Raw genomic sequence first — 24,359 nt, forward strand, 5'->3', positions numbered from 1 at the left:
GTCAGGCTCCACCTTTTTCTCAGAGGCCATGAGACAGGGGTCCTCAGGCTGGCAGGAGCCCCACACCTTGCCAATTCAGATGACGTCCTTCCCTAGCCCCTCAGTAAGAAACACCAAAGTGGCAGCGTGAGAAGCCCATTGTCTGGAAATTCCTTCTTTCTAACGAAATGCTGAGATTAATTAACAGGACAATGGAACAGCAAGGGAATTGCTTCTCATATTGCTAGAGGGTTGCTCTCTGTCCTGGAGCAATTCTGCTCACGAAAATGGGACTTCCACATACTTCTGTCCCTTCCCACTTAGGGGACCTCAAGTCCCTCATTCTTTTGCTTCCTTTTTCTGGGAAGATATTTTTAGGCACAAACTTAATGAATGCCAAAGGGATCAGAAATTTTCATGGTGTTTTTTTTTTTCCTTCTTTTTTGGTCTTCTCGTGGCTATAAGAAGAAGGGAATGCTAGAATGCTTCTTCTGGAAACATCTTCATGGTTTTCTACTGTCAGTGGTAGAATATTCCATTTAAAAATTGTCAGTAACGTTTTTCTTAAAGATTTTATTTGCTTATTTGACAGAGAAAGACGCAGTGAGAGAGGGAACACAAGCAGGGGGAGTGGGAGAGGGAGAAGGAGGCTTCCCGCCGAGCGAAGAGCCCAATGTGGGGCTGGAATCCAGGACCCTGGGATCATGACCTGAGCCAAAGGCAGATGCTTACCAACTGAGCCACCCAGGTGCCCCAAAAATTGTCAGTAAAGTTTTAATATTAGTTAAAATGGCAAAAGATATTGTCCTGTGGGTTATAAAGCTCTCTTGCATCTGTGACCTAACTTGGAGCAGTTGTCAGACAATTAGGTCTCAGTATGAATGAGCTTTCATTCTTTTTGGAAGGAGGGATGTTGTTGGGGGTTAAGAGTAGATGGCATCTGGAAGAAGGCTGTCAGTCAAGGAGGGTGGGAAATGAGTTGTCTCCTGCTGAGGGTAGATCAGTGGTTCTCAACCCTGGCTACCACTTGAGGATTCCTTCAACAAATAAATGACATTAAATAATGGAGAAGTAGGGAAATTACTTTCCTGCCATGCCTTCTTCATAATTCGTTGAATGTGTATTGAGCATCTACTATGTCCTTGAGCACTATGGAAACCAGTACAGTAGGCCAGCAGTCTAGCATTCAGTGAACAGACAGTCCAGCAGGAAAGGTTTTTGCATGAACAGGTCATGAACTGCTGTGGGAGGGAGGGATGATAGGGGATGTGTCCAGTGTGGGGAAGCGTCCCACTACAGTGGAACCAAAGAACCTTCCAGAAGGGACGAGGAGGGAGACTAGTGAGAAGCTGATGGTTGGCAGAGAGCATTCCTGTGGAGAAACACAATGAGTGAAGGTGAAAAGGAGAGGAACAGTTTGCTGGGTGCTGGTGGCCACAGGACTTTTGTACTGTTGAGATGAAAAAGGCTTGAGCGGGGTAATAGCCACTCCACTTTTAGAGGGATGAGTGTGGAAGAGTGTGGGGGTAGGATGGCAAACTCAGGGGTACATGTAAGGCAAGTGTGTGTCCAGTGGATTCTGGAGGTGAGACTGGCTGAATGAAGTGAGTGGGACAGGGCTTTCTTGGTGGGACCTCAGGTCCACCGTGGGGAACCTGGGAACTCAGGGTGAGACCAGAGTTATCTGGTTGGTATTTTAGAAGGATCCTATCCATGAGGGTGGGAACTGGGAGACCTTGCATATGGATATTCTAAAATAAAAAGCTAGATAGAATTTTTCTTACATTGCTTGAAATGGCAATGAAGAGCAAAATTAAACTAGTTAATTGTGTCCCCAACTTTCCTTCGTAAGGAACACAAAGCTGTCAATGGGGCTATTTTTCATTCGACTCACTGGTCCACTATTGGGGTAATCAACAGATACTTGAAGCTTCCGGGCTGCAAAGCCATGAGCCTTCATTTGTTGGAGTCAGTAAAGACAGCAATGTGTCTGAGTTTATGAACTAGTCCTTTTCCTTCTCCTCCCACTGCCCAATGCTGGTTTGTGTTTTATTAAGACTGAGTTCTTGGTAGGGTTTTTGTGAAAATAAGGGGATAGGACCATACATCCCTGAGGTGTAAAGGAAGCAAAGTTGAGAATCCCTACTGTGAGTCATGTTACACTTGGTCTGTATAATTTGGAGACCCTGCAGCCATGAGGGGAAAAGCTGGCATACAATGGCTTCTGGGCTTCTCTACTGGAGTTTGGATTCCTTTAATTCAGAATTCCCTTTTCTTAGGTATGGAATTGCGGGAAGCGTGAATGTGACCGGGGATGAGGTGAAGAAATTGGACGTGTTATCCAATTCTTTGGTGATCAACATGCTCCAGTCCTCCTACAGCACCTGCGTCCTGGTTTCAGAGGAGAATAAAGACGCGATTATCACCGCCAAGGAGAAGAGGGTGAGAGCATGGCCGGAATGCAGTTCCCCTCCTCACCAGCAGATGACACTACCGAGTTGGGAAGAATCTGGTTGCTTTGCTTTTCTTTAGTTTCTGGGATTTTCCTTGATTCCTTAAATTCTGTTTCCTGGAAAAAAAAAAAAATGGATTGCATACTTCTTTAGCTAGAAGGCTGACACTGTCTAGTGAAAAAAATTCTATGACCGAGTGATTCATTCAGGAAGTAAAACAGAGTAATTAACTGGAAATGCCTCAATGGGTGGGGTTCATGTGTTTTCATGTGCCCGGAATAAGTGTTGCATTTTTTTTTTGTGGCTTCAAAGTCATTGAGTCCAATAAAAAGTAGAGTTTCTAGGAAGAGCACCCATCCCACTTCTATGCCCCATTACCCCAACACACACTTCTCCAAGGGAGCTCTGGTTTCGGCAGAGATCTCTTTGTGCCTGAGAAACAGATTCATGTAGGAAAGAAAGCGTAAGGATCATGTGCTGTTGCCTTAATACAATGGCAAACCTGGTCAGTGCAGGGCGTGACCGGGGAGGGTCTGTAGTCATTCTGGTTTCACAAACAGTTCATTAAAGACAGAGGTTTGCTGGTGGCCAAAAATTCAACCTATGCTCAACTATTATACAAAATAAATACTGGGACTGGTCCTTGTTTTATACATTAGGTGTTGGAGACCATTTCTTCATAATGAGAGGACAGAACAGGTAAAGCCAAATTTATTAAATACCTGCTGTATATCAGGGACTGTGCAAAGTACTTTACTCTCGCTGTGTCACACAATTTAAACTAAACGACGCTGATCATTTTCAACGTTTAGCTCCCACTGATATGCCCCCAATCATCTCTCCGATCTAATTCATCATTTTCCCCACCAGTTGACCCAAGCCATACAGGTCTTAGTGCTAGTTCTTGAATATTCCATGCCTACTTCCATGCCAGCTCCTTGAGCATTTTCCAGCATGTTCCAGATGTTCAACAGATATTTGTGGAAAGCATGCATGCCTGAATGAATGGGCTCACTTGAATTATCTACAGGGAGAATGGGGAATTTCCAAATTTATGGATTATCCCACTTTTTAACCTGCCCTCATCCCCACTGAGCAAGGAATAAAAAAGAAATAAAGGTCAGCTTAAGCTAGGGTATTACTCACCAGAAAGTCAGGGAGAAGTAATTTTAGTGGTGGAAGAGATGACTCCTGTCTTCCTTGATGTTCTACTATCCGTGTGGAATTAGCCAGGAGACTCTGATTCCCATCACTCCAGCTCTCCTGGAACCTTGCACATAGGAGGCCTGTAAAAAGTATCTGGTGATTTCTTTCTACGGAGTGACACCTGGAGCAGCCTGTGACAGCAGTGGGGTGAGCTAGAAAGATCCCACCCACTCTGTCTTCTGGTCTTCACGTAGGACAGGTGGGTCGGCTTCAGCAAAACCTGGGACAGTATTTTCATTCCCATGACTATTTATGGTTACTAGCTCTCTTAGACAGATCCAGAGGCTCTGGAATGTTGTTCTTTTGGCAAAGTCTTTTGGCAAAAACACTCCAAAAGGAGGAAAGCCTGTCTGCAGAGAGGTTCAGCAAGAGTCATGAATAAATCTATAACCAATCTCACCACGGCTATGGATAGAGCTGGCCCGGGTTCACCTTCCACTTCTCTACCCCTCTGGGCCAGTTGTCAGTTTCAGACTGGGTTTCCTGTCACACCATTGTCAGCCCTGAGTCTCCAGGGGGCCGGGGAGGGCAGAGCCAGAGGAAGCGAGGAGGTGGATGGGACCTGGATCGCCCCACGTGGGCATCAACTCATCCGTCTACAGGCAGGTTGGTCCTGGGCTTAGGATTCATAGATGCTGATATACTTTGCCACCCTTAGTAATTGCATTTTTTGGTAAGGATAACTCTTTGCTCTCAATCACTTTTTGATGTAGTGTTGCCTGCCATTTACAGCCACTTACATGGAGTGTGTTGTTTGAAAGGGGACCAATCAGGTGGTTCTTCTCTCCGTGCATTTAGGGGAAGTACGTGGTCTGCTTTGACCCACTGGATGGATCTTCTAACATCGACTGCCTGGCCTCCATTGGAACCATCTTTGCCATCTACAGGAAGGTAAGCAGATGGTCTGATCTTTAATGTCTCCTCCCTCTAGGAGTTTCTGGAAGGTTGCTGGGCTGGGAGCCACGAGTTTGGAGTTCTAGTCTCTGTCCTTCCACTAACCAGACAGGCCACTGTAGGCAAACCATAGCTCGCTCAGTCTCAGGATCCTCACCGGAAGAACTGAACTGGTACTTTTCTGACTGCCTTCTTCACCCCCCTGGTGGGATGGTAACATCAGAGGACAGACGGGACCTGGTTTGGAAAATCTGGTTGTGAACAGATATCAGATGTGGTATTAGGTTCTTGATGGCATTTGAGGACTCCTCTGCTTCTTTGTTATGTTTCTCAAATCTTATTGTATTGATTTTCTTTTTTTTTTTTTTTTTTTTTTTTTTTTACCTGAGCCGAAGGCAGCGGCTTAACCCACTGAGCCACCCAGGCGCCCCTATTGTATTGATTTTCTATTGCTGCTGTAACAATGGGCCACATGTTTAGAGGCTTAAAACAGTACCCTCTTATTGTCTACCATTCTGTAGGTCAGCTGTCTGAGTTCCCTGCTCGCATCTCGTAAGGCCACGGTCTGTGTGTCAGCCAGCCTGGGCTCCTCCTGAGAAACTGGGGGTGGGGCAGTTTGCTCCCAGGTTTGGTTAGGTTGTTGTCAGAATTCAGTTCTGTTTTGTGGTAGGATGGAGGTCCCTGGCTTTTTTTGGCTGGCTGATGCTGGGGCCATTCTCAGCTTCTAGAAGCTTCTTACATTCTGTGTTTTGCGACTCTTGTGTCCTTAAAGGTAGCAGAGGCAGGTCAAGTCTTACTCAGACTTCTAATCTCTCTGATATCCCTACTTTGCTTCATCTCCCCTGGCCTCAGCCACAGAAAGTTCCCTGTTTTTAAAGGCTTATTAGAGGGGCTTCTGGGTGGCTCAGTAGGTTAAGCCTTCGGCTCAGGTCATGATCCCAGCGTCCTGGGATGGAGCCCCTCATCTAGCTCTCTGCTCAGCCGGGAGCCTGCTTTCTCCTCTCTCTCTCTCTCTCTGCCTGCCTCTCTGCCCACTTGTGACCTCTGTGTGAATAAATAAATAAATAATCTTAAAAAAATAAAGGCTTATTAGGTTAGATTGGGCCCATCTAGATAATCCATGATGATTTATTTTAAATTGGTAACCCTAATTATATCTGAAAGTCCCTTGTGCCAAATAATATAACACGGTCACAGATTCTGGGGATTAGGATCTCTTTGGGGCCTTTGCCTACCATGCATACCTAACAACAGAGAGGATTTTATGGCTTGGTTTGTGACCATCCTGTATCACTGGAGACTTCATGGCAAACCGCATAACCCACACTGGATCACAATTTGAGGCTCAGTCCTCACTCTAGTCAGGATGGCTGGGCTCTGCCCTGGGGGCTTTCAGTCAGAAGGGAGACCAAGGCTGCTGGGTGGTCTTAAGGATCGTTCTTTTGGGTAATCTTCCCTCCAGGCTGGTTGTGGAGGCCCCTCCCCATGCTGCTGTCTCCACAGCACACATTCTGTCCACTAAACTACCTGGGATCAAATCGCGGGCATCACTGACTTTCTGTGCAATGATTTGGCACTAATTCTGTAATGTGCGTGTGATTAACTTCCTCTGAGTGTTTTCTTTAGTGCTCTTAGATGACAAACATGAGGGAAAGACTGGATCTGTCCCATGTCACCTCATGTGTTGCCTGTAGATACTGATATTTGAAGATATTTCTACTTGGCTGATGGTTGTTCAAAGAAAGAGCCCAGAATTTGATTTTCAAGGGACAAAAGCTTAGCAGAAAACTAACCTTAGCAGGATATGTGAATTAGTCTAAGCTTCTTTCTGAGGAGAACGTCGAAGAGCAGGAGTGGGCTCTGCTACTTCTGTCTTGGAGAACCAAATGGAGGCCAAGCCAGCCTGGACTGGAGGGAACCTCTGAGAATTTTGCTTTCCTACTTGGTGCTTCTCTCTTTTTTTCCTGCCGAGAGAGCAAAGGAGACATTTGCTGAGGGGGCAGGCGAGAATGACTGTGGACACTTTCTCTGGTATTTGAGAGAGTGAAAGACTAAGGTGATGTTTTGAGGTCAAGCAAAAATGAGCCTGGTGAATAAAGGAGCTTTGCTTCTCCCTTTAAGGTACAGCTTAGAGATAAAAATAAAGGGATGGATGGTGTGATCTTCATGAGATTCCAAAAAAAGGTACCAGGTGTACATTTGAGGTGGTTTTAAGCGTTGACTTTTTCATTATGGCTAATACTATGGACTACAGATCGTGAGTTGGCCACGTTCTGCCCACCTGTAAGCACCGAGCCCATGGCTCAGCCCTTGCCTCAGCCTATGAAGCAGGTGCACTTACTGCTGTCACTTTCCTACTGGTGAACAAACTGAAGCACAGAGAGAATCACCAGTCAGGACCCGGCAGGTTAGGGGTTCAAACGGGCTCTCCAGCTGCATCAGGCTCTTCATAGCTTCTCACGCCCCTCCAGCTTCACTGAGATACAGTTGACATATAACACTGTATTAGAATCGGTGAACAACATAGTGATTTGAGATCTGTATGTATATATGTCCATATACATACAGATACATATATACATACATATACACAAAATAAATATGTATTTTTTCTGGTCATGAGAACTTTTATGATCCACTCTCATAGCAACTTTCAAATATGCAATCAGTATTGTTAACTATCGTGACCATGCTGTACGTTACATCTTTAGGATTTAGCATCGAAAAACCGGAAGTTTGTATCTTTTAGTTACCTTCAACCTTCTGCCCCTCACCATTCTGCCTCTGCCTCTGGAAACTACCAGTGTTTCTAGAAAAAAAGCCACAGGAGAATATCTTCATGCTTTTGGGGAAGGTAAATATTTCTTAAACGAGAGATAGAGAGCAATCGCCATGAAAGAAAAGGCTAATGAACTGTACTTCATTAAAATTAAGAACTTTCATTCATCAGAAGACAAAATTAAGAGAGTGAAAAGGTAATCACAGACTGGCAGAAAAGATTTTCAAGACATAATTCCAAAAAGAGACCTCTCGGCAGAATAAGTAAAGAACTTCTACAAATGAATTAAATATGCCATTATCTCATCAAAGTGCTGGGCAAAGATTAGAACAGGCACTTCACTGAAGAGAGTTTTTCCACAGCTGGTTAATAATAAGCACAAGAGAGATACTTGACATCATTGGTCATCAGGAAAATGAACATTAAAACAGTGAGACATCATTCACCGCACAAGAATGGCTAAAATGAAAAGTGCGTACCAAGTGTTGATGAAGAAACTGGGAATTGTACGTTGTTGGTGGGAGCAAAAATAGCACAAACACTTTAGAAAGTTGGGATGGCACCTGCTGATGATTAACATAGAGTCATACATTATGGTCCAACAAATCCACTCCTGGTACGCACCCAAGATGAGTGAGTGCTCGGGTCTGCCCAAAGACACGCGGTAAGTAATCTGTAATAGCCCCTGGTGGGCAAACAGAGCCAAACTGTGTATCAGCATTAGAATGGATAAATGAATTGTGATGCATTCATACAACAGAAAACTACATAGCAATGAAAAAGAACAGAACACTGACATGTGCAAAAACACAGATAAAATTACAAATACATAATGTGAAACAAGCCAGTTACAAAAGAACATATGCTTTAGGATTTCATTAAATGAAGTTCCAAAACAGGCAAAGGTGATTATCCTTTTGATATCTACATGATGAAAGGCAGGGTAGAGGTTACCTTTGGGGAAGGTGATTGTGATTGAGGAGGGTGCAAGAGTCTCTCTAGGTTATTAGAAATGTTCTGCAGTGGGGCACCTGGGTGGCTCAGTTGGTTAGGTGTCTGCCTTCGGCTCAGGTTATGATCCTAGTGTCCTGGAATCAGGCCCCAGGTCAAGCTCCCTGCTCCATGGGGAACCCGCTTCTCCCTCTCCCTCTGTCTGCTGCTCCCCCTGCTTGTGCATGCTCTTGCTTTCTCTATCAAATGGATAAATAAAATCTTAAAAAAAAAAAAAGGAATGTTCTGTAAATTGATTTTGGTAGTTGCATAAGTGTATATTACATGTATGTAAAAACTCACTGAACTATACAATTCAGATGTGTGTGCTTTGCTATGTGTAAGTTATACCTCAATAAAAAGAAACATGGTCCACTTTTCCATACGCTCTACCACCAAACAGAGTGAACCTTTGCAATTCCCATTAACTTTACTGGTAAGTGGCCATAGGGTGCATCCGTTCCTTTACATGTGACAGATTTAGATGTTTTATTGGGGTAGGAAGAAATAAAAAGATCAGAGAAAGGTAACACTAAATTGTTTGCCAACTACTCCGAGATTTCCTGAGGAGAGTGTCATTGCAATAGAGATGACTAATGTGAAGTAGATCTTTGAAGTCTCAAAGCCAGGAAAAAAATGAGTCTTTCTATTTTTCATGAGCTTAAATAAATTATAGATGGGTTAACAAATTTCATGGAGAAATAAAACATAGAAGACTATTTGTCTGGTTTTGTCTTGATGTAGGAGAAATCCTATCTAACCATAAAGATAGAGAAGAAAATAACTTGGACTGTAATGAATAATATATATACATATTTATTTATTTATTTATAAAAATTTTATTTATTTATTTGAGAGAGAGAGGGTGCATGAGCAGTGGGGGGGGGGGGGGGGGGGGGGGGGGGAGAATCAGGCTCCCGCTAAGCAGGGAACCCAATGTGGGACTTAATCCCAGGATGCTGGGATCATGACCTGAGCCAAAGGCAGATGCTTAACTGATTGAGCCACCCAGATGCCCGAATAGTTTTAATGATCAAAATATTGCACTGCAAAAGAAAAGGACACTATAAGTAAAATTAAAAGACAGATAGCACGAGGAAAATAGATTTAACACATATAAGGCATTACTATCTCTCATATGTAAAAAGGTATTAAAATAATCAACACAAAGACAATTACGCTAGGAGAAAAATACACAAATACATGAAAGGGCAACTTACAAAATAAGAAATAAAAATGGCCAAGAATCCTATGAAGTTTACATTGTTAACTATTAAAAAATGGAAATTAAACAAAAGAAATATAATTTTTTTTAGCCTTCGAATTGACCAAGTTGAAAAGATAGTGTTCTCTTATAGTCATCAGATTGGATTAAAGCAAATGCTTTGGGTTGTCTGGATGGCCCGTCAATTAAGTATCTGACTTTTTTTTTTTTTTTAAGATTTTAAAATTTTATTTATTTGACAGAGAGAGAGAGAGAGAGATCACAAGTAGGCAGAGAGGCAGGGGACTGGGGTAGGGGAGGCAGGCTCCCTGCTGAGCAGAGAGGCTGATGTGGGCCTCGATCCCAGGACTCTGAGATTAAGACCTGAGCCGAAGGCAGAGGCTTAACTCACTGAACCACCCAGGTACCCCAAGTATCTGACTCTTTTTTTTTTTTTTTTAAAGATTTTATTTATTTATTTGACAGGCAGAGATCACAAGTAGGCAGAGAGGCAGGCAGAGAGAGGAGGAAGCAGACTCCCCGCTGAGCAGAGAGCCCGATGCGGGGCTCGATCCCAGGACCCTGGGATCATGACCTGAGCCGAAGGCAGAGGCTTTAACCCGCTGAGCCACCCAGGCGCCCCAGTATCTGACTCTTGATTTTGGCTCGAGTCATAAGTGCTGAGCGTGGAGCTTGCTAAAGATTCTGTCTCTCCCTCTTTCTCTTCCTCTCCTCCAGCCCCAACACAATCCCACTGGTGCATGTGCATGTGTTCTCTTTCTCTCTCTCTAAAACAAAACAAAACAAAACAAAACAAAACAAAACAAAACAAAAAAACAAATACTTCTATCACTGATCGTAAAGTTGCAAGTTAATGCAACCTTTTTGAGGGGCAACTCTTCAATATGTATTAACAGTCTTTTACCCAATAGTTTCATTATTTGGAATTTCTCTTCTAAGAATAATCAGAGAAACACACATTTTTAAAATTTATTTTTAATTTTTGAATTTTTAGGAAAACACATATTTGTGTACTAGATTGTTCATCTCAAAGTTGTTTTGGTATTTTAAAAAATGAGGAGAAATCAAAAGAAAAATAAAGGAATACTGTAAACACCTGCACACACATAAATCTGACAGCTCAGATGAAATGGAGCAATCCTTCAAAAATCACATTCTGTTAAGAGAATGAACACAAGCTACAGCATGAGAGAAGATATTTGCAAACCAGTCTGACAAAGGACTCCTTTTTAGAACATAAAAGTGCTCTTAAAACTCAATAGTAAAAATCTCTGAACAATCCAATTAGAACACGAGACGTGAAGAGACATATCACCAAGCAGGTGAAAATGAGTCTTTTGGCAAATAAGCACATAAAAAGATGTTCAACATCACTAGCCATTAGGGAAATGTGAAGTGGGACCATGATGAGACATCCCTACACATCCAATACAACCCATAAAGTATAAAATAGTGACAATACCAAATGTTGGAAGGATGCAGAGAAATGATGTCCCTCATGTGTTGTTAGTGGAAATGTAAGTGACACTGCCACTTGGGAAAAATTTGGCAGTTTCTTCATTTATCCCAGAGAAATGAAGACTTATGTCCACATACAAACCTGCATATGATTGTTCGTGACAGCTTTATTTCTAATCACCCACAACTGGAAATAACCCAAACATCCTACCATAGGTGAGTGGTTGAACAATGATACATCTCTACCATGAAGAAACATTCAGCAATAAAATGGAATAAACTATCCATACATGTAACAACTTGGGTGGATCTCAAGGGTATCATGCTGAGTGAAAAAAGGTAATTTCAAAAGTTCACAAAATGTATGATCCTATTTATGTAACCTTCTCTAAAAGACATATTTGCACAGGGGCACCTGGGTGGCTCAGTCTGTTGAGCATCCAGCCCTCCGTTTTGGCTCAGGTAGTGATCTCATGGGTTGTGGGATCAACTCCTGCATCTGGCTTGTGCTCAGCAGGGAGTCTGCTTGAAAGATTCTCTCCCTCTGTCCCACCCCCTCCCCCTTCCCCCATGCTCCCTCTCTCTCTAATAATAAATAAACAAATCTTAAAAAAAAATACATACTTGTACAGTTGGAGAAAGATCAGTGGCTGCCAGGGGTTAGGGATGGTGGGGTGAGGAGGTTGGGTGTGACCGTAAAGGAGTAGCATGAGGGAGATTTCTCCACCTGGTGGGATAGTTCTGTACCTTTATGTGGTGTCTACACATGTAATAAAATGGCAAAGAGCGACACACGGACTTAATACCAATGTCAGTTTCCCAGTTTTGATATTGTACCATAGTAAAATGTATGTCATGAAACTACTGAGGGAAATTGGGTGAAAGGTACTGGGGCTCTCTGTACTATCTACACAACTTCCTGTGAATCTACCATTATTTTAAAACAAAGTTTAAAAAATTTCAGGGAAAAAAAAATCTAAATTTTAAATAAGAGGTTGATTAAATTTAGAAATGCCTATGCAATTGCCTGCCCAGCCTGCTCCTGAAAAAGTATGTATGCATACTTTAAAAATATATTTTATATTTATATATATTTTACATATATGTACATATACATGCGCATATGCACATGTGTATATGTACATATATGTACATATATGATATATATGCATGTGTATAAACTTGCGTGTGTATTTGTGTGTGTCTCTCAACGGAGTGCAATAGCCATGGGCCAGATCGCCCCTAGTGGTAGAAAAACAGGCATGAACAAGACAGTCAGAGAAGCGGCATGGGTCCGGATGGGGCCAGGGTGGAGTTGGGGGACCAGGCAGGAGGTGAAGGTCACTTGGGGCGAGGTGGAGGTGGTGAGGAGGGAGCGAGGGCCGTGGCGCTGAGAAGGGAGGTGCCAGGAGCGCCCGGTCTTAGTGCCTTGAGAGGAAGGCGTGGGTGAGGGCAAGGAGGGTGGCCAGCGAAAGGGAGGGGCTGGGGACTCTTGGGCTTCTACTGAGCAAATGACAGTGCCATTTGCTGAGACAAGACATAATGACAGCAGAGCAGGGATTTGGGGGGTGCGATGGGAAAGGCAAATTCCATCTTTTTTTTTTTTTTTTAAAGATTTTTAAATTTATTTGCCAGAGAGAGAGAGTGCACACGAGCAGGCAGAGAGGCAGGCAGAGGCAGCAAGAGAAGCAGGCCCCCTGCTGAGCAAGGAGTCTGATGCAGAACTGGATCCCAGGACCCTGAGCCACCCAGGCGTCCCGGCAAATACCATCTTGAGTTTGACGTATCTCCGGGATACCTGACTAGGGTTGTCTGGTGGGCAGTGACTCCGAGGCTGGGCTCTCAGGAATCATCGGTAGGTGCGTAGGGCTTTGAACTCTGGTTGTGGGTACGATTGCCAAGGAGTGTGTAGACTGAGAAGAGAGCTTTACTGATTAGGGTTCTAGCGTAAATGGCAGGAATGGATTAGGAAACGCTAAGGCAGGAATATGGCAGCTTCAGAGAAGGCTGGGACCAGAAAAGAGTCTCTTATCTTGCCTTCCTGCCACCTGGCCACTTTACTCCTTCCTCTCTCTGTGAATCAGGTTTTCTCTGGTTCTCTGGCTAATGGCAGAAGGAAAGTGCTGTCCCACAGCTCCCAGGCTGACATGAACCAGGGTGTTCTAGCCCCAAGTCTGGATTTCTGGAGCAGACTCTGATTGGGCCAGGTTGAGTCAGACATTCATCCCAGCCCTCATTAAATTTGTCTCACAGCAACTCAGAGTACTTTTGGATAAGAAAGTGCATCTTATGGATAAGAAAGTGCATCTTGCACTGGTTATATACCCCGAGGGTGGGGAGGAATCAGGAGGAGCACCTACATTTAAGGGGTCAGAGGAATAGGAGGTGGCAAAAGCAAATAAGAAGGCACAGCTAGAGAGTTTGAAAGGCCATGAAAGGTTCCTGGATGCAATTCCAACATGGAGGAGAGATAGGGTCCCCACACTGCACCAAGCAATTCTCAGACACTGGCAGGTGTCCAAGAACTCAACTCTTTTCTGACACTATCTACCCAGAGATAGCATCAGATTCCAGGAGTGAAGGGCTCATTCTTACAAGGCAACCCCAGGCTATTATCTGTACTGTGTTCCTGACCGACCTGCTATAGATTGGAAGTCCTAATGACCGCCCTCCGCCTCATGTATGATCCTATTTATGTAACCTTCTCTAAAAGACATATTTGCACCCCCTGGCCACTCAATCCAGATGCCAGTTGCAAGCCCTGTTGTTATGTGAGCTTCTGACCAACCGGCTAGAAATCAGAGGTTCCCAAGACCCTCTCCTCAGTTCTGATTAATTTGCTAGAGCAGCTCACAGAACTCAGAGAAAAAAAGTTGCTAGATCACCAGTTTATTATTAAAGGATATAACTCAGGAAGAACCAGATGGAAGAAATGCCTAGGGGAGGGTATGGGGAAAGGGTGCAGTGTCCCTGCCCTCTCTAGGCACACCACTTTCCCTGAACCTCTGGGTGTTTACCAGTCCAGAAATTCTTCCAGCTCTGTCCTTTTCAGGTTTATGGAGACTCATTACATAGGCTTGACTGATGAGATCATTGGCCGCTGGCAGTAGATTCAGTCTCCATCCCTTACCACCTTTGCAGGGGGTGAGGTCGAAAGTTCCAATTTTCTAAAAATTACAGAGCTTGATTCTTCTGGCAGCAAGCCAGCTTCCTTCCAGTGACGTCCAAAAGTCATTCATCAGCATGACAAAGACATTTTATCACTCTCAACACTTAGGGAAGTCTGAGGGTTTTGGAAACTGTGAGCCAGGAACTGTGGGTGAAAACGGAATATATAGGAGAAATGCATTTCGGTCATCTGAATGTGCAAATAGATATTTCTTATAAATCACAAAATTGGGAGTCGGAAAAGAGGGAAGCAGACAGATGGTCAGGAGAGACCCATATCAAGATGGAGACAGCAGCCAAGGGACCCGACATTGCCCAGAGGTAGGGTAAAGAGGACTGGACCTTGTGCTCCTGAGGTGGTAGATGGGTCATATCTGGGAGGCTGCAGTGGGGGCAGAAGACAGACAGCTAGGTAGACAGGCATTCTAGACTCACAGACCTAGATGAAGACAGAGATAGGGCAATGGCTAGAGGGAAGCCTTGAGATCTAGAAAGTATTTTTATTATTTCTGTGGGCCTGAGGGTTCCACCTGTTATTAGAAGCAGTGAAGCCAGTGGGGAAGGAGTGGTTCCCTTCAAGCCCCAGCACAGAGCCCAGAGGGCCACGGAGAGGGTGCTAGGCTGTGTGGGGACTACAAGACCCCAGCTCCTCTGGTCAGGGAGAAATCAGCAGGACAGAACTCTGGTTTCCTACACAGAAAATGTGGTCCTTCTGGTGGCCGAGTGAAGCTTCGATGGTGAAGACTAAAGATTTTAGTAAAAAAAAAAAAAACAAAAACAAACAACTTCCACTTTTCTAAAGATTCTTGAGAGCTCATGCTTTAGAGCTGTGGTTCCCAAACTGGCATGCCCCAGAATCACCTGCAAGCTTTCCGGAGGCCCAGAGTTTCCGACTCCAAAGCCTGGTTGGGGGAGCGGTGGGGGGACTAGTATTTATACTTCTAACAAGATCACAGGGGATGCTGATACTGCTTGTCTTCTTTGAGAGTTTGCTCCAGGGCCTGGTTCTCAGAATGAATACATGGCCAGGAATTAGAAACAAGGCCAATTTATTGAACACATGAGAGAGTCAGGTGGAAATGTAATTAGTTGCAAGAAAAAAAGTTATTTGAAAGAATGTAAAATGGGAACATAAAGACTATTAAAAGGAAATTAGCTTTGGGATGCCTGGGTGGCTCAGTGGGTTAAAGCCTCTGCCTTTGGCTCAGGTCATGATCCCAGGGTCCTGGGATTGAGCCCTGTATCAGGCTCTCTGCTCAGCAGGGAGCCTGCCTCTCCTTATCTCTCTGCCTGCCTCTGCCTGCTTGCGATCTCTGTCTGTCAAATAAATAAAATCTTAAAAAAAAAGGAAATTAGGTGTTTTGTTTTTGTTTTTGTTTTTGTTTTTTGAGAGATAGAGACTGCACATGAAAGAGAGGGAGGGAGGGAGAATCTTAAGCAGGCTCTGTGCTCGTGCAGAGGATGATGTGGAGCTCGATCTCATGACCCTGAGATCATGACCTGAGCAGAAATCAAGAGTTGGCTCATATATACAATGGACTATTACTCAGCCATCAGAAGGAATGAACACCCACCATTTGCATCGACATGGATGGGACCGGAGGGGATTATGCTAAGTGAAATAAGTCAAGCAGAGAAAGACAATTATCATATGGTTTCACTCATATGTGACACATAAGGAATGGCATGGAAGATATTAGGGGAAGGGAGGGAAAACAGATGGGGAAAAATCAGAGGGGGATATAAACCGCGAGAGACTATGGACTCTGGGAAACAATCGGAGGCTTTCAGAGGGGAGAGGGATGGGGGATGGGGGACGTGGTAGCCCGGTGATGGGTATTAAGGAGGGCACGTGGAGTAATGAGCACTGAGTATTAAATGTGAACAGTGAATCATGGAACACTCCATCAAAAACTAATGATGTCCTAGATGGTGACTAACATAACATAGCATTAAAAAAAAAAAAAAAAAGGAACCAAGAGTAGGACACTTAACAGATTGAGCCACCCATATTCCGTGACAGTGTGGAGAAGGATGCTGGCTTAGCACTGGGACATGTGGGTCCATCCCAGCTGTGTCACTCAATTGTTTCAAAATGTGTGGGTACCTCCCCTGACCTCCATTCCTTCACTTTTAAATGAGGACTAGGGAGAGTCTCCATTGTTTCACAGAAGCATGAGGATGGGAAAGTACTTAGAAAAAGATAAAGCCCCAAATAAATATAAATTAACTATTTTACCCTGAAGAAGTTGTTCTTCAGGGGAGTCAATTAACACAACTGACAGATTTTTTCTTAAAAGATTTTATTTATTTATTTGACAGAGAGAGATCACAAGTAGGCAGAGAGGCAGGTAGAGAGAGGGGGGGGGGGGAAGCAGGCTCCCCCTGCAGAGCAGAGAGCCCGATGCGGGGCTCGATCCCAGAACCCTGAGGTCATGACCCGAGCCGAAGGCAGAGGCTTAACCCACTGAGCCACCCAGGCGCCCCGGCTGACAGATTTTAGATGTGTGTATAATATTCAGGCTCAATATTGTTGTTCTGGTTCCTAATGACATAATCATCAGTGTGTCTTCATAACTTCACCTCTACCACTTTGCAGTTCTCTGGAATTTTCTGCTCAGTAGGGAATCTCCAGGCAGTATTTCTGGACTGGTCTTTTAGCCCAAATCCACTGGCATCTAGAGAGAACAGAGCATCTAATTAAACAGCAGAAGAAGCTGTGCTGGAAAATAGAGAGTGGGGTATAGAAGGGCCCAGAAGCAATGAGGCCAACCATTCGTATTTAACCCTTGCACACCGAGCACCACGCTCCTTGGGTATGACAGGCTCTGGGAAAGTGAGTTTGGAGCCTCAGCTTGTCACATTTGTCACAGCTATTTGCCATGGTCTGTGGAGCTGAATCCATCTGGGTCTTCTGATTTGAAGAGTTGATCGAAGTCTGCCCATTCGCCTCTCCTTCCAAGCTCCTGTCACATCTGCCACCCACAGGGATGTTAGAGGCCACGGCCAGTTCCAGTGCTAGTCCAGAATTCTCCCCCCATCCCTGAAGGCTTTGCTGTGAAGCCAGAACCCCAGATGAAGGTGAGGAAAGAGCAGGGCATGCCTCCTCTCCTTCCCACTCCCCAACTCAGCTCTCACAGCAGAGCCCAGCAGTGTGCTACCTGTTTTTCCAAAGTAATCAGGTGAGTTGTTCAAACATTCAGGCCTGAGTGTTGCATCTACATAATCCAGATGATAAAGATGTTTCCCTCCAAGGGCTCTTGAGCACATACAATGGGATAGGGCGCAAGATCAGAGCTTCATGACCTTGGTTTCTGTAACAGTTAAGGAGCCTGGCTTATAATTTTTAAGAGGGCCTGTGGTTTTAGCATTTTGGGGTGCTTTTTGGCAGGACGCAGATGGATGTGTTCAGAAACCAGCAAGGAGTCCAAGAATGGTCTCTGCAATTGCTTGGCTCGAACCATTTGTTACCATGGCAATGCATTCCCTCCAGATGCATTGGCCTCAGCTCAAAATTCTAAGGACTGCATTTCCTTCAGTGGTTCAAGGAGGTCTGAAGCCCAGGCCTCTGGTAGAGTGTTCTGTCCAGAGACGATAACACCCTATGTTTCTCTTTTCTCTTCCACAGACTTCAGAGGATGAGCCTTCTGAAAAGGATGCTCTGCAGCCAGGCCGAAATATCGTGGCTGCGGGCTATGCCCTCTATGGTAGTGCAACCTTGGTGGCTCTTTCCACTGGGCAAGGAGTGGACCTCTTCATGCTTGACCCAGTAGGTATCCAGTGTGTTCATATCAGTTCTGAGGACTCCCTGTGTCTCTGTGCTTTAATTCCAGTTGGCTGGGGTAATTTCATACTTAATACTTGCTTTTGGGACAAGGGAATCTGGTTGGGGAATCAACACCAACATCAATGAACATTAATGACCTGTGTCCACCCCCCCAGAGGGCTTTTGAAGGGTTCTGTGGGGTCTGTCATATCAGCCCAGCCTCTGCCCTTAAGGATTTTTCTAATCCAAAAATGCATTCAACCTCTTTGGCTTATGGAAATACAATCATTTTAAAAAGCCTAATGTTGCCAGTGTCTAGACAGAAACATGGATATTTTTAGAGTAGCATGTTCCAATAGAACTTTCTGTGACCCAGCATATGTTCTATTATCTGTGCTGTCCAATATGGCAGACACTAGCCTCTTGTGGCTACTGAACACTTGCAATGTGGTTAGTGTGACTAGAAACTTGGTTTCAAAACTTTGTCTTGGGGCACCTGGGTGGCTCAGTTGCTGAGCATCTGCCTCCGGTTCAGGTCATGATCCCAGGTCCTGGGATCAAGCCCCGCATCGGGCTCCCTGCTTGGCGGGAAACCTGCTTCTTCTCCCACTCCCCCTGCTTGTGATCCTCTCTTGCTGTTTCTGTCAAATAAATAAATAAAACCCTTAAAAAAAAAAACCCAAATTTGTCTCATTTTAATTAAATTAAATTGCCACATGTGACTAGTGGCTACCCCATTGGACAGCATGGATTTGTGGGACTCCTTCTAATGTACATGTTCTTCCCAATTAAGTAAAAGATGTTACCATATTAATGGTAAAGCTCAGGACATACGCTGGGGATGGGCAGGTCTTGAGGACCCGGATGCAGGAGTCCCAGGAACGGGCTTGCAGCATGGCCAGTCTGGCCTGGACCCTACCCCTGATTCTGTGTCTCTCACTCAGGTTTCAAGTGCCAAAGAAGAGTATCTCATTTGCCAAGCTAAGTCACATGCCTGACCTTGGGCTGGAGGAGACCCAGCTTAGTCTTCCTAGATTGGCATCCAATGAGAAGGATGTTAGGCTGTTTTTAGGAAGTGTTACTCCACAAATGTCCACAGCAAGCTCTTAAAGCTCAGGAGCCAGAGACTACCAGGAAGTAGGACTTAGTGAACAAGGATGGCTGTGCTCTAGAAGAACAGTGGAGAATCCTGCCAGGAGGGAGCTGGGATGGACTTAGTCTACAGCAAATGCACTTTTGCTTGATAATCTTGGGAGGATTCAAGAAAGAGAGGGTCCATTCTGGCTTGAGAGTGGATACCATAAATGATTGTGTATCAGTAATTTTTATCTAGGAGGTAGGAAGATTAAAGTGAAGGTAGAGACTCACTGGTAAAGAAGAAGTCGTCCCTCACATGCAGCAGAGGGGAGGGATGCTTAGCTACATTTGTGGTTGCTGAGTATTCTCATCACTGTCTTATTTCAGACATGGTCAGCATGGTCTTGCCTTTTTATAACTGGGATTATAAATTGCTTTGTTTATTCGGAAACTTCTAGTCTAGCCACCTGATGTGAGCTGTTGTCCCAGGGGATTTCATTTTCTTAGTCTTCAAAGTTCATTAAAACTGATTACATTCCAAGCCTGGTTTTTATCCTAGTGACTTAGACATCCAGCCTTTTGAGGTGATGCCTGCAACCAGTTAATCACGCCCATAAACACTCAGATAAATGGTACCTGAGGGGTCTCCTGCGGAGTGACCACAGTGGGGGCCGTGGGTATAATCTGATTAAATAATTCTGAAGATTTCTTTCATTTTACCCTTTTTATTCCTTATGCCAAGTGAATACAGTTTCTGATTTCCTTATTACCCTGTATAAGAGTCACTGGGATACTGGGAATTTTTTGTGATTTCTAAGACCGAGTCATTAAAATCAATGGACCACACAGTAGTAGGGAACTACATCCCCCAACTTTATGATGAATCCCTTCCATGGAACTTCTTCCTCTCATTGTCGATGGCCCACATCTTCCTGGAAAAATCAGGAATTAACTAGGGATGAGAACTTGGGGGTATTAATGCTTCGAAGTTCCCAATGAAAGAGTGACCTGACAGGCAGTGAAAATTACCAAGGAAACGTTCCCTCTTTCCTTTGAATTATTTCATCTCTTGCTGGAGGATGGCTGGAGCTGCTGAAGGACGGGGACCAGCTGGGTCCTCAAGGAGGCCCACACCTTCTGATGCTCTCTGATTGTTGGGGGCAGCGCTGTTGGCTTCTGTTTCCTGGTATCTCTCTCCTTCCTGGTGTTTCTGTTCATCTTTCTAGGCTCTCGGTGAATTTGTCCTGGTGGAAAAAGATGTCAAGATAAAACAGAAAGGCAAGATTTACAGTCTCAATGAGGGCTATGCCAAATATTTTGATGCTGCCACCACAGAATATGTGCAGAAAAAGAAATTTCCTGAGGTGAGTGAAGAAAGCTTAAGGCAGTAGCAGGGAGAATGCTGCCTCAGTGGGTCGCTGTTTGGGTGCCGGATTTGGGGGTCTGGCTGAAAGAGTTGATACCCCTGTTTATGGATCTGATTAGTACGAGAATGATGGGCTCTGCCTTTCTTCATAAACAAGCAATGTCTTTGACAACTAAAAGTTACCTACTTAAGAGAATACTCCCTAGTTTAGTTTTTCTAGGAAACAGACCACATTTTCAAAATTCAGGATTCAGGCCAGAACCTGTCAGGTCATTTGTTTGCTGAGCTACCATATATAGACTCTGGTCACTCACTTTTATTTGCTTTTAGATGGAGTAGTTATATTTGAAAGTCCCATTCATATGCCCTAATATCAAGACCTCGTGTTTACCCCAAGCTTTAGGATTTTTTTTTTTTTTTTTTTGTCTCTCAATGGGATTACCAAGTTCTGGACTTCATGTGTCTATTAATGAAGTCCTCAAGATCCATTCAACATGTCCATCATTCTAAGAAAACTTTTAAGATAGGTGTGAGAGTAGAGTCAAAGACTTTCCAGGTCAACTGTGTAAAGTCTGGCCTAAATTGAAGAGGAATGCAAGCTTGTCTATGAGTGGGACCATCTCTCACCAAATTCTGGGGAATTCCATAAGAGATACCCTTTGTCCTGTGGTGGGAAGGCAGTGGTGTGGTGGGCTAGCCTGGCTGTCCCTGGAAGTCCTCATGAACTCCTTGGAAAAAGAGCTTGTGATGCCACAGGACTAAGAGGCAGTCTGTGAACAGGATCCTGGGACCTGCCTTTGCAGGCCCAAGGTGAAGCTATAGAGAAATTTCTACTTCTTTTCATTTATTTTTTGAGTGAAATTCTCAAAAGTGCCATTTCCTGTACCTCTTCTTCATAGGGTTGTATTTTGCCAACACTCACGAACCCATCCAATGTCTTGAGGGCAAAAGTCGCAAGATGTGAATTGTAAGGTGATAAATTCAAAATTATTTACGTGTTTCTGGTCTTGGAGATGTTTCAAAGTGGCCCCCATTCTAAGCTAAAAGGTGCCTTCTCTAGAGCCCATAAAAAATACAAGTACCACTAAAAAATACAAGTCCTACACAAAAATTATCATATGTCTCTTTGAAGGAGGGGTTTCAGGTGAGGAAAAAAGGCATCAGCCCATGAATGACTGACAGCTGGTGAACAGTCTGATCACACGAAGACCCCTTGTAAATCTTACCACAGGATGAGCTCCCAAATGGAAAACCACTCAAAGGGCATGATTATTATGCTAGTCAGAGAAAAAACATGAATCCCTTGCCCTCTCAGTAAAACCGGAACTCTTAGGAGTTATTTAAGATCTTTCTCAATTCCATTTTAGCTTTTTCTCCACCCAGGTAAGGCTCTCTGCTCTTTAAAAGAAAAAAAAAAAGGGTTTCTCTTGTCTCGTTTCTCACAGTCCAGCTTAGATGGTTTGATTACAGCTAGAAGAAAGACACTAGGTTCTAAGATAAAGCTACCCACTGTAATTTTGCAAAATGGAGTAAATAACCTTAATAGGATCTACACAGTTTCCCAAGAGATGTCCCAGGAGTAAGAGAAGTTCATCAGGCCAGAGGTTCTGAAGAATTTTTGACTGTGACCATTAATAACAAATGCATTTTATGTCTAATTCAGAGCACACTTGTGCAAGCATGCACATGCACACTGAAACAGAAGTAAACTGCCTTTCTGTCTACTGTGCTCTAAGATATGTTTTCATTATTTTCTTTTGTTTTTTATTCAATTCTATTCTGTTCTGATCTGATCTGGTCTGTTCTGTTCCAGTCCATTTGTTTGGATTGCATTTCATTTCTTTCAAAAACATGTTTAGCAATGACCCATAAATGGATTTTATGATCCATGAATGGCTTTTCATCCACACTTGAAAAAGTGTACTGTGCTGGGTAGCTTCTTAAACATTTCACTAGATCATAAAAGTAATCTACAGATTCTCAGAATGGAGACAGTGAGACAAAAATAAAAGGGAGTGTGTGCATTGCACACCTGCAGAACAGGTTAATGTCACTCAAAGGAGCCCATGGATGGCTGCTCATTATTGTACCCAGTATGAAAACGAGTAGGACTTGTGCAGTAGGATCTAAATAGCAGGTTATTCTGATCTCCTCCTTGCTCTGTAACAGCTGTTCAGTGGAGCAATCCCTCCTAGAAAACAGAAAGTCAGTGTTCACTCATCATGGAAATGATAGACTATTGAGCACAATGTATTAATCAATATTTCGTGTCGATGCAAAGATGAGACCCTTCTCAACAGCAAAGGAGGGCACATACTCCCCAATATAAAGCAAGGCTCCAGAATCCTCCAGTTGTTTTTTAACGTGTAACTCCAGATTTAATTTACATCTTCCCCTAGCATAAAAGGATTTGTTCTGTCTCTAGAAGATTTTGGTTTTGCTTACTTTTTACATAAAATCCCTTATAAGATCCATAAACTGAAAACTAGGCATTAGTTGGTTGTGGCCCTGAAAGTTTAATCTACATGTAACAGCAGGACACTGGTGTGAATGCTTGATAATTTCCTCAGGCCACGCTTGATAGTCCAGGGAGGGACTTTCTTCTTGATGTAAAAAAACAATGATCATTTTGATGGAAGTGCTGGATTGGATTGGGAGTTAACAGTTCTAACTGATAAGACAAACAGAGCTACAGTGAAACCCCAAGTTGGATTCCAGAATTTCCTCCTATAGATACAAAAAGGAATTTTGACTTTGGACAGAGGGGGATATCCTCAACAGAGTGGTGGGCATCCTCCTGGCTATGGTGGAGGTTGTCAGTGATCCCTTAGAAAGATTAAAAGGAAATTAGGGAAAAGAATCTGTGTGCCCTTCCCTCAGCAATTCTCTGAGAAGAGAGAAGGACAGAGATGAAAGCAGGAGAGGCTAGCTTGGGGGATATTGGGATGAAGCCATTTCTTTCTTTTATTAAGTACTTTTAACTCTTTTTAAATAAAGAAAGGCCCAAAGAAGAAGTCAATAAATAGTCCGTAATATTTCCACTTGATTGAAACTAGTTTCTTTTCTTGTTAACAAAATTTAACAAGTAATATATCTCAAAAGTTGAACATAGAGTTACCATATGACCCAGAAATTCCACTCCTCAGTATATACCCCAAATAAATCAAAACAATATATTCAGAAAAAAACTTGCACACAGATATTTGCAGCAGCATTATTTACAATAACTAGAGGTGGGAACAATGTCCCATCAACTGATGGGACTCAAATGTCCATCAAGGGATGAGTGGATGAACAAAAGATGGTACATTCATACAAGGGAGTATTACAAGCCATAAGAAGGATTGAAGTATTGATCGATATCATGATTTCAAAAACATTTATGCTAAGTGGAAAAAGCCATCTGCTAAGCTTAGGTCAAGTGTAGAGACATAGGCAGATTAGTGCTTGCCAGGGTCTGGGGGGAAGGGAGGACGGAGACTACTTAATGGGTATGATGTTTTCCTCTGGACAATGGAAATGTTCTGTAATCAGATAGAGGTCATGGCTGTACCATATTATGAATGCACTAAATACCACTGAACTGTATATTTTAAAATTGTTAATTTTATCTGATGTAGATTTTACTTCAATTAAAAAATATAATCTAGGATTAGGTAATGTAAAACATACAGAAATATACAAAATTAAAGGTGAAACCCTCCTTCCCTTTTTCAAGGGGCTCTTTGCAGGGATGACCACTGCCAAGTGTTGCTTTTATTCTTTGAGCTGGGATGGGGGGAAGGGTTATGCACATTCATCTCCATATCTGTACCACTACCCTTTTAGAACATTAGGTAGACCCTATTAGTTTCACCTGATTTTCTTTTTCATGATTTAGAGATTGACATAATTGCCATGGAGATCCCAAATGTATACACTCATGACCTTTTGCAAGTGTATCTGTAGGGCACATGTCTTACTGAAGGTGCTGGGTCAAAGGATATGAATATTTCATA

At 43.5% G+C, this 24,359-nt stretch overlaps 1 protein-coding gene across 1 annotated transcript in view; it reads left to right on the forward strand.

The window, feature by feature from the left end:
• FBP2 (fructose-bisphosphatase 2) overlaps positions 1-24,359 on the forward strand; it is a 32,533-nt gene that overhangs the window by 2,488 nt on the left and 5,686 nt on the right. Inside the window, exons 2-5 of the mRNA XM_059412312.1 lie at positions 2,259-2,421; positions 4,437-4,529; positions 17,781-17,921; positions 20,222-20,359. Of these exons, the coding sequence (XP_059268295.1) occupies positions 2,259-2,421; positions 4,437-4,529; positions 17,781-17,921; positions 20,222-20,359 (535 nt within the window). The remainder of the gene's footprint in view (positions 1-2,258; positions 2,422-4,436; positions 4,530-17,780; positions 17,922-20,221; positions 20,360-24,359) is intronic.

Source organism: Mustela nigripes, chromosome 9 (genome assembly GCF_022355385.1).
Source record: "Mustela nigripes isolate SB6536 chromosome 9, MUSNIG.SB6536, whole genome shotgun sequence".
Lineage (NCBI taxonomy): Eukaryota > Metazoa > Chordata > Mammalia > Carnivora > Mustelidae > Mustela > Mustela nigripes.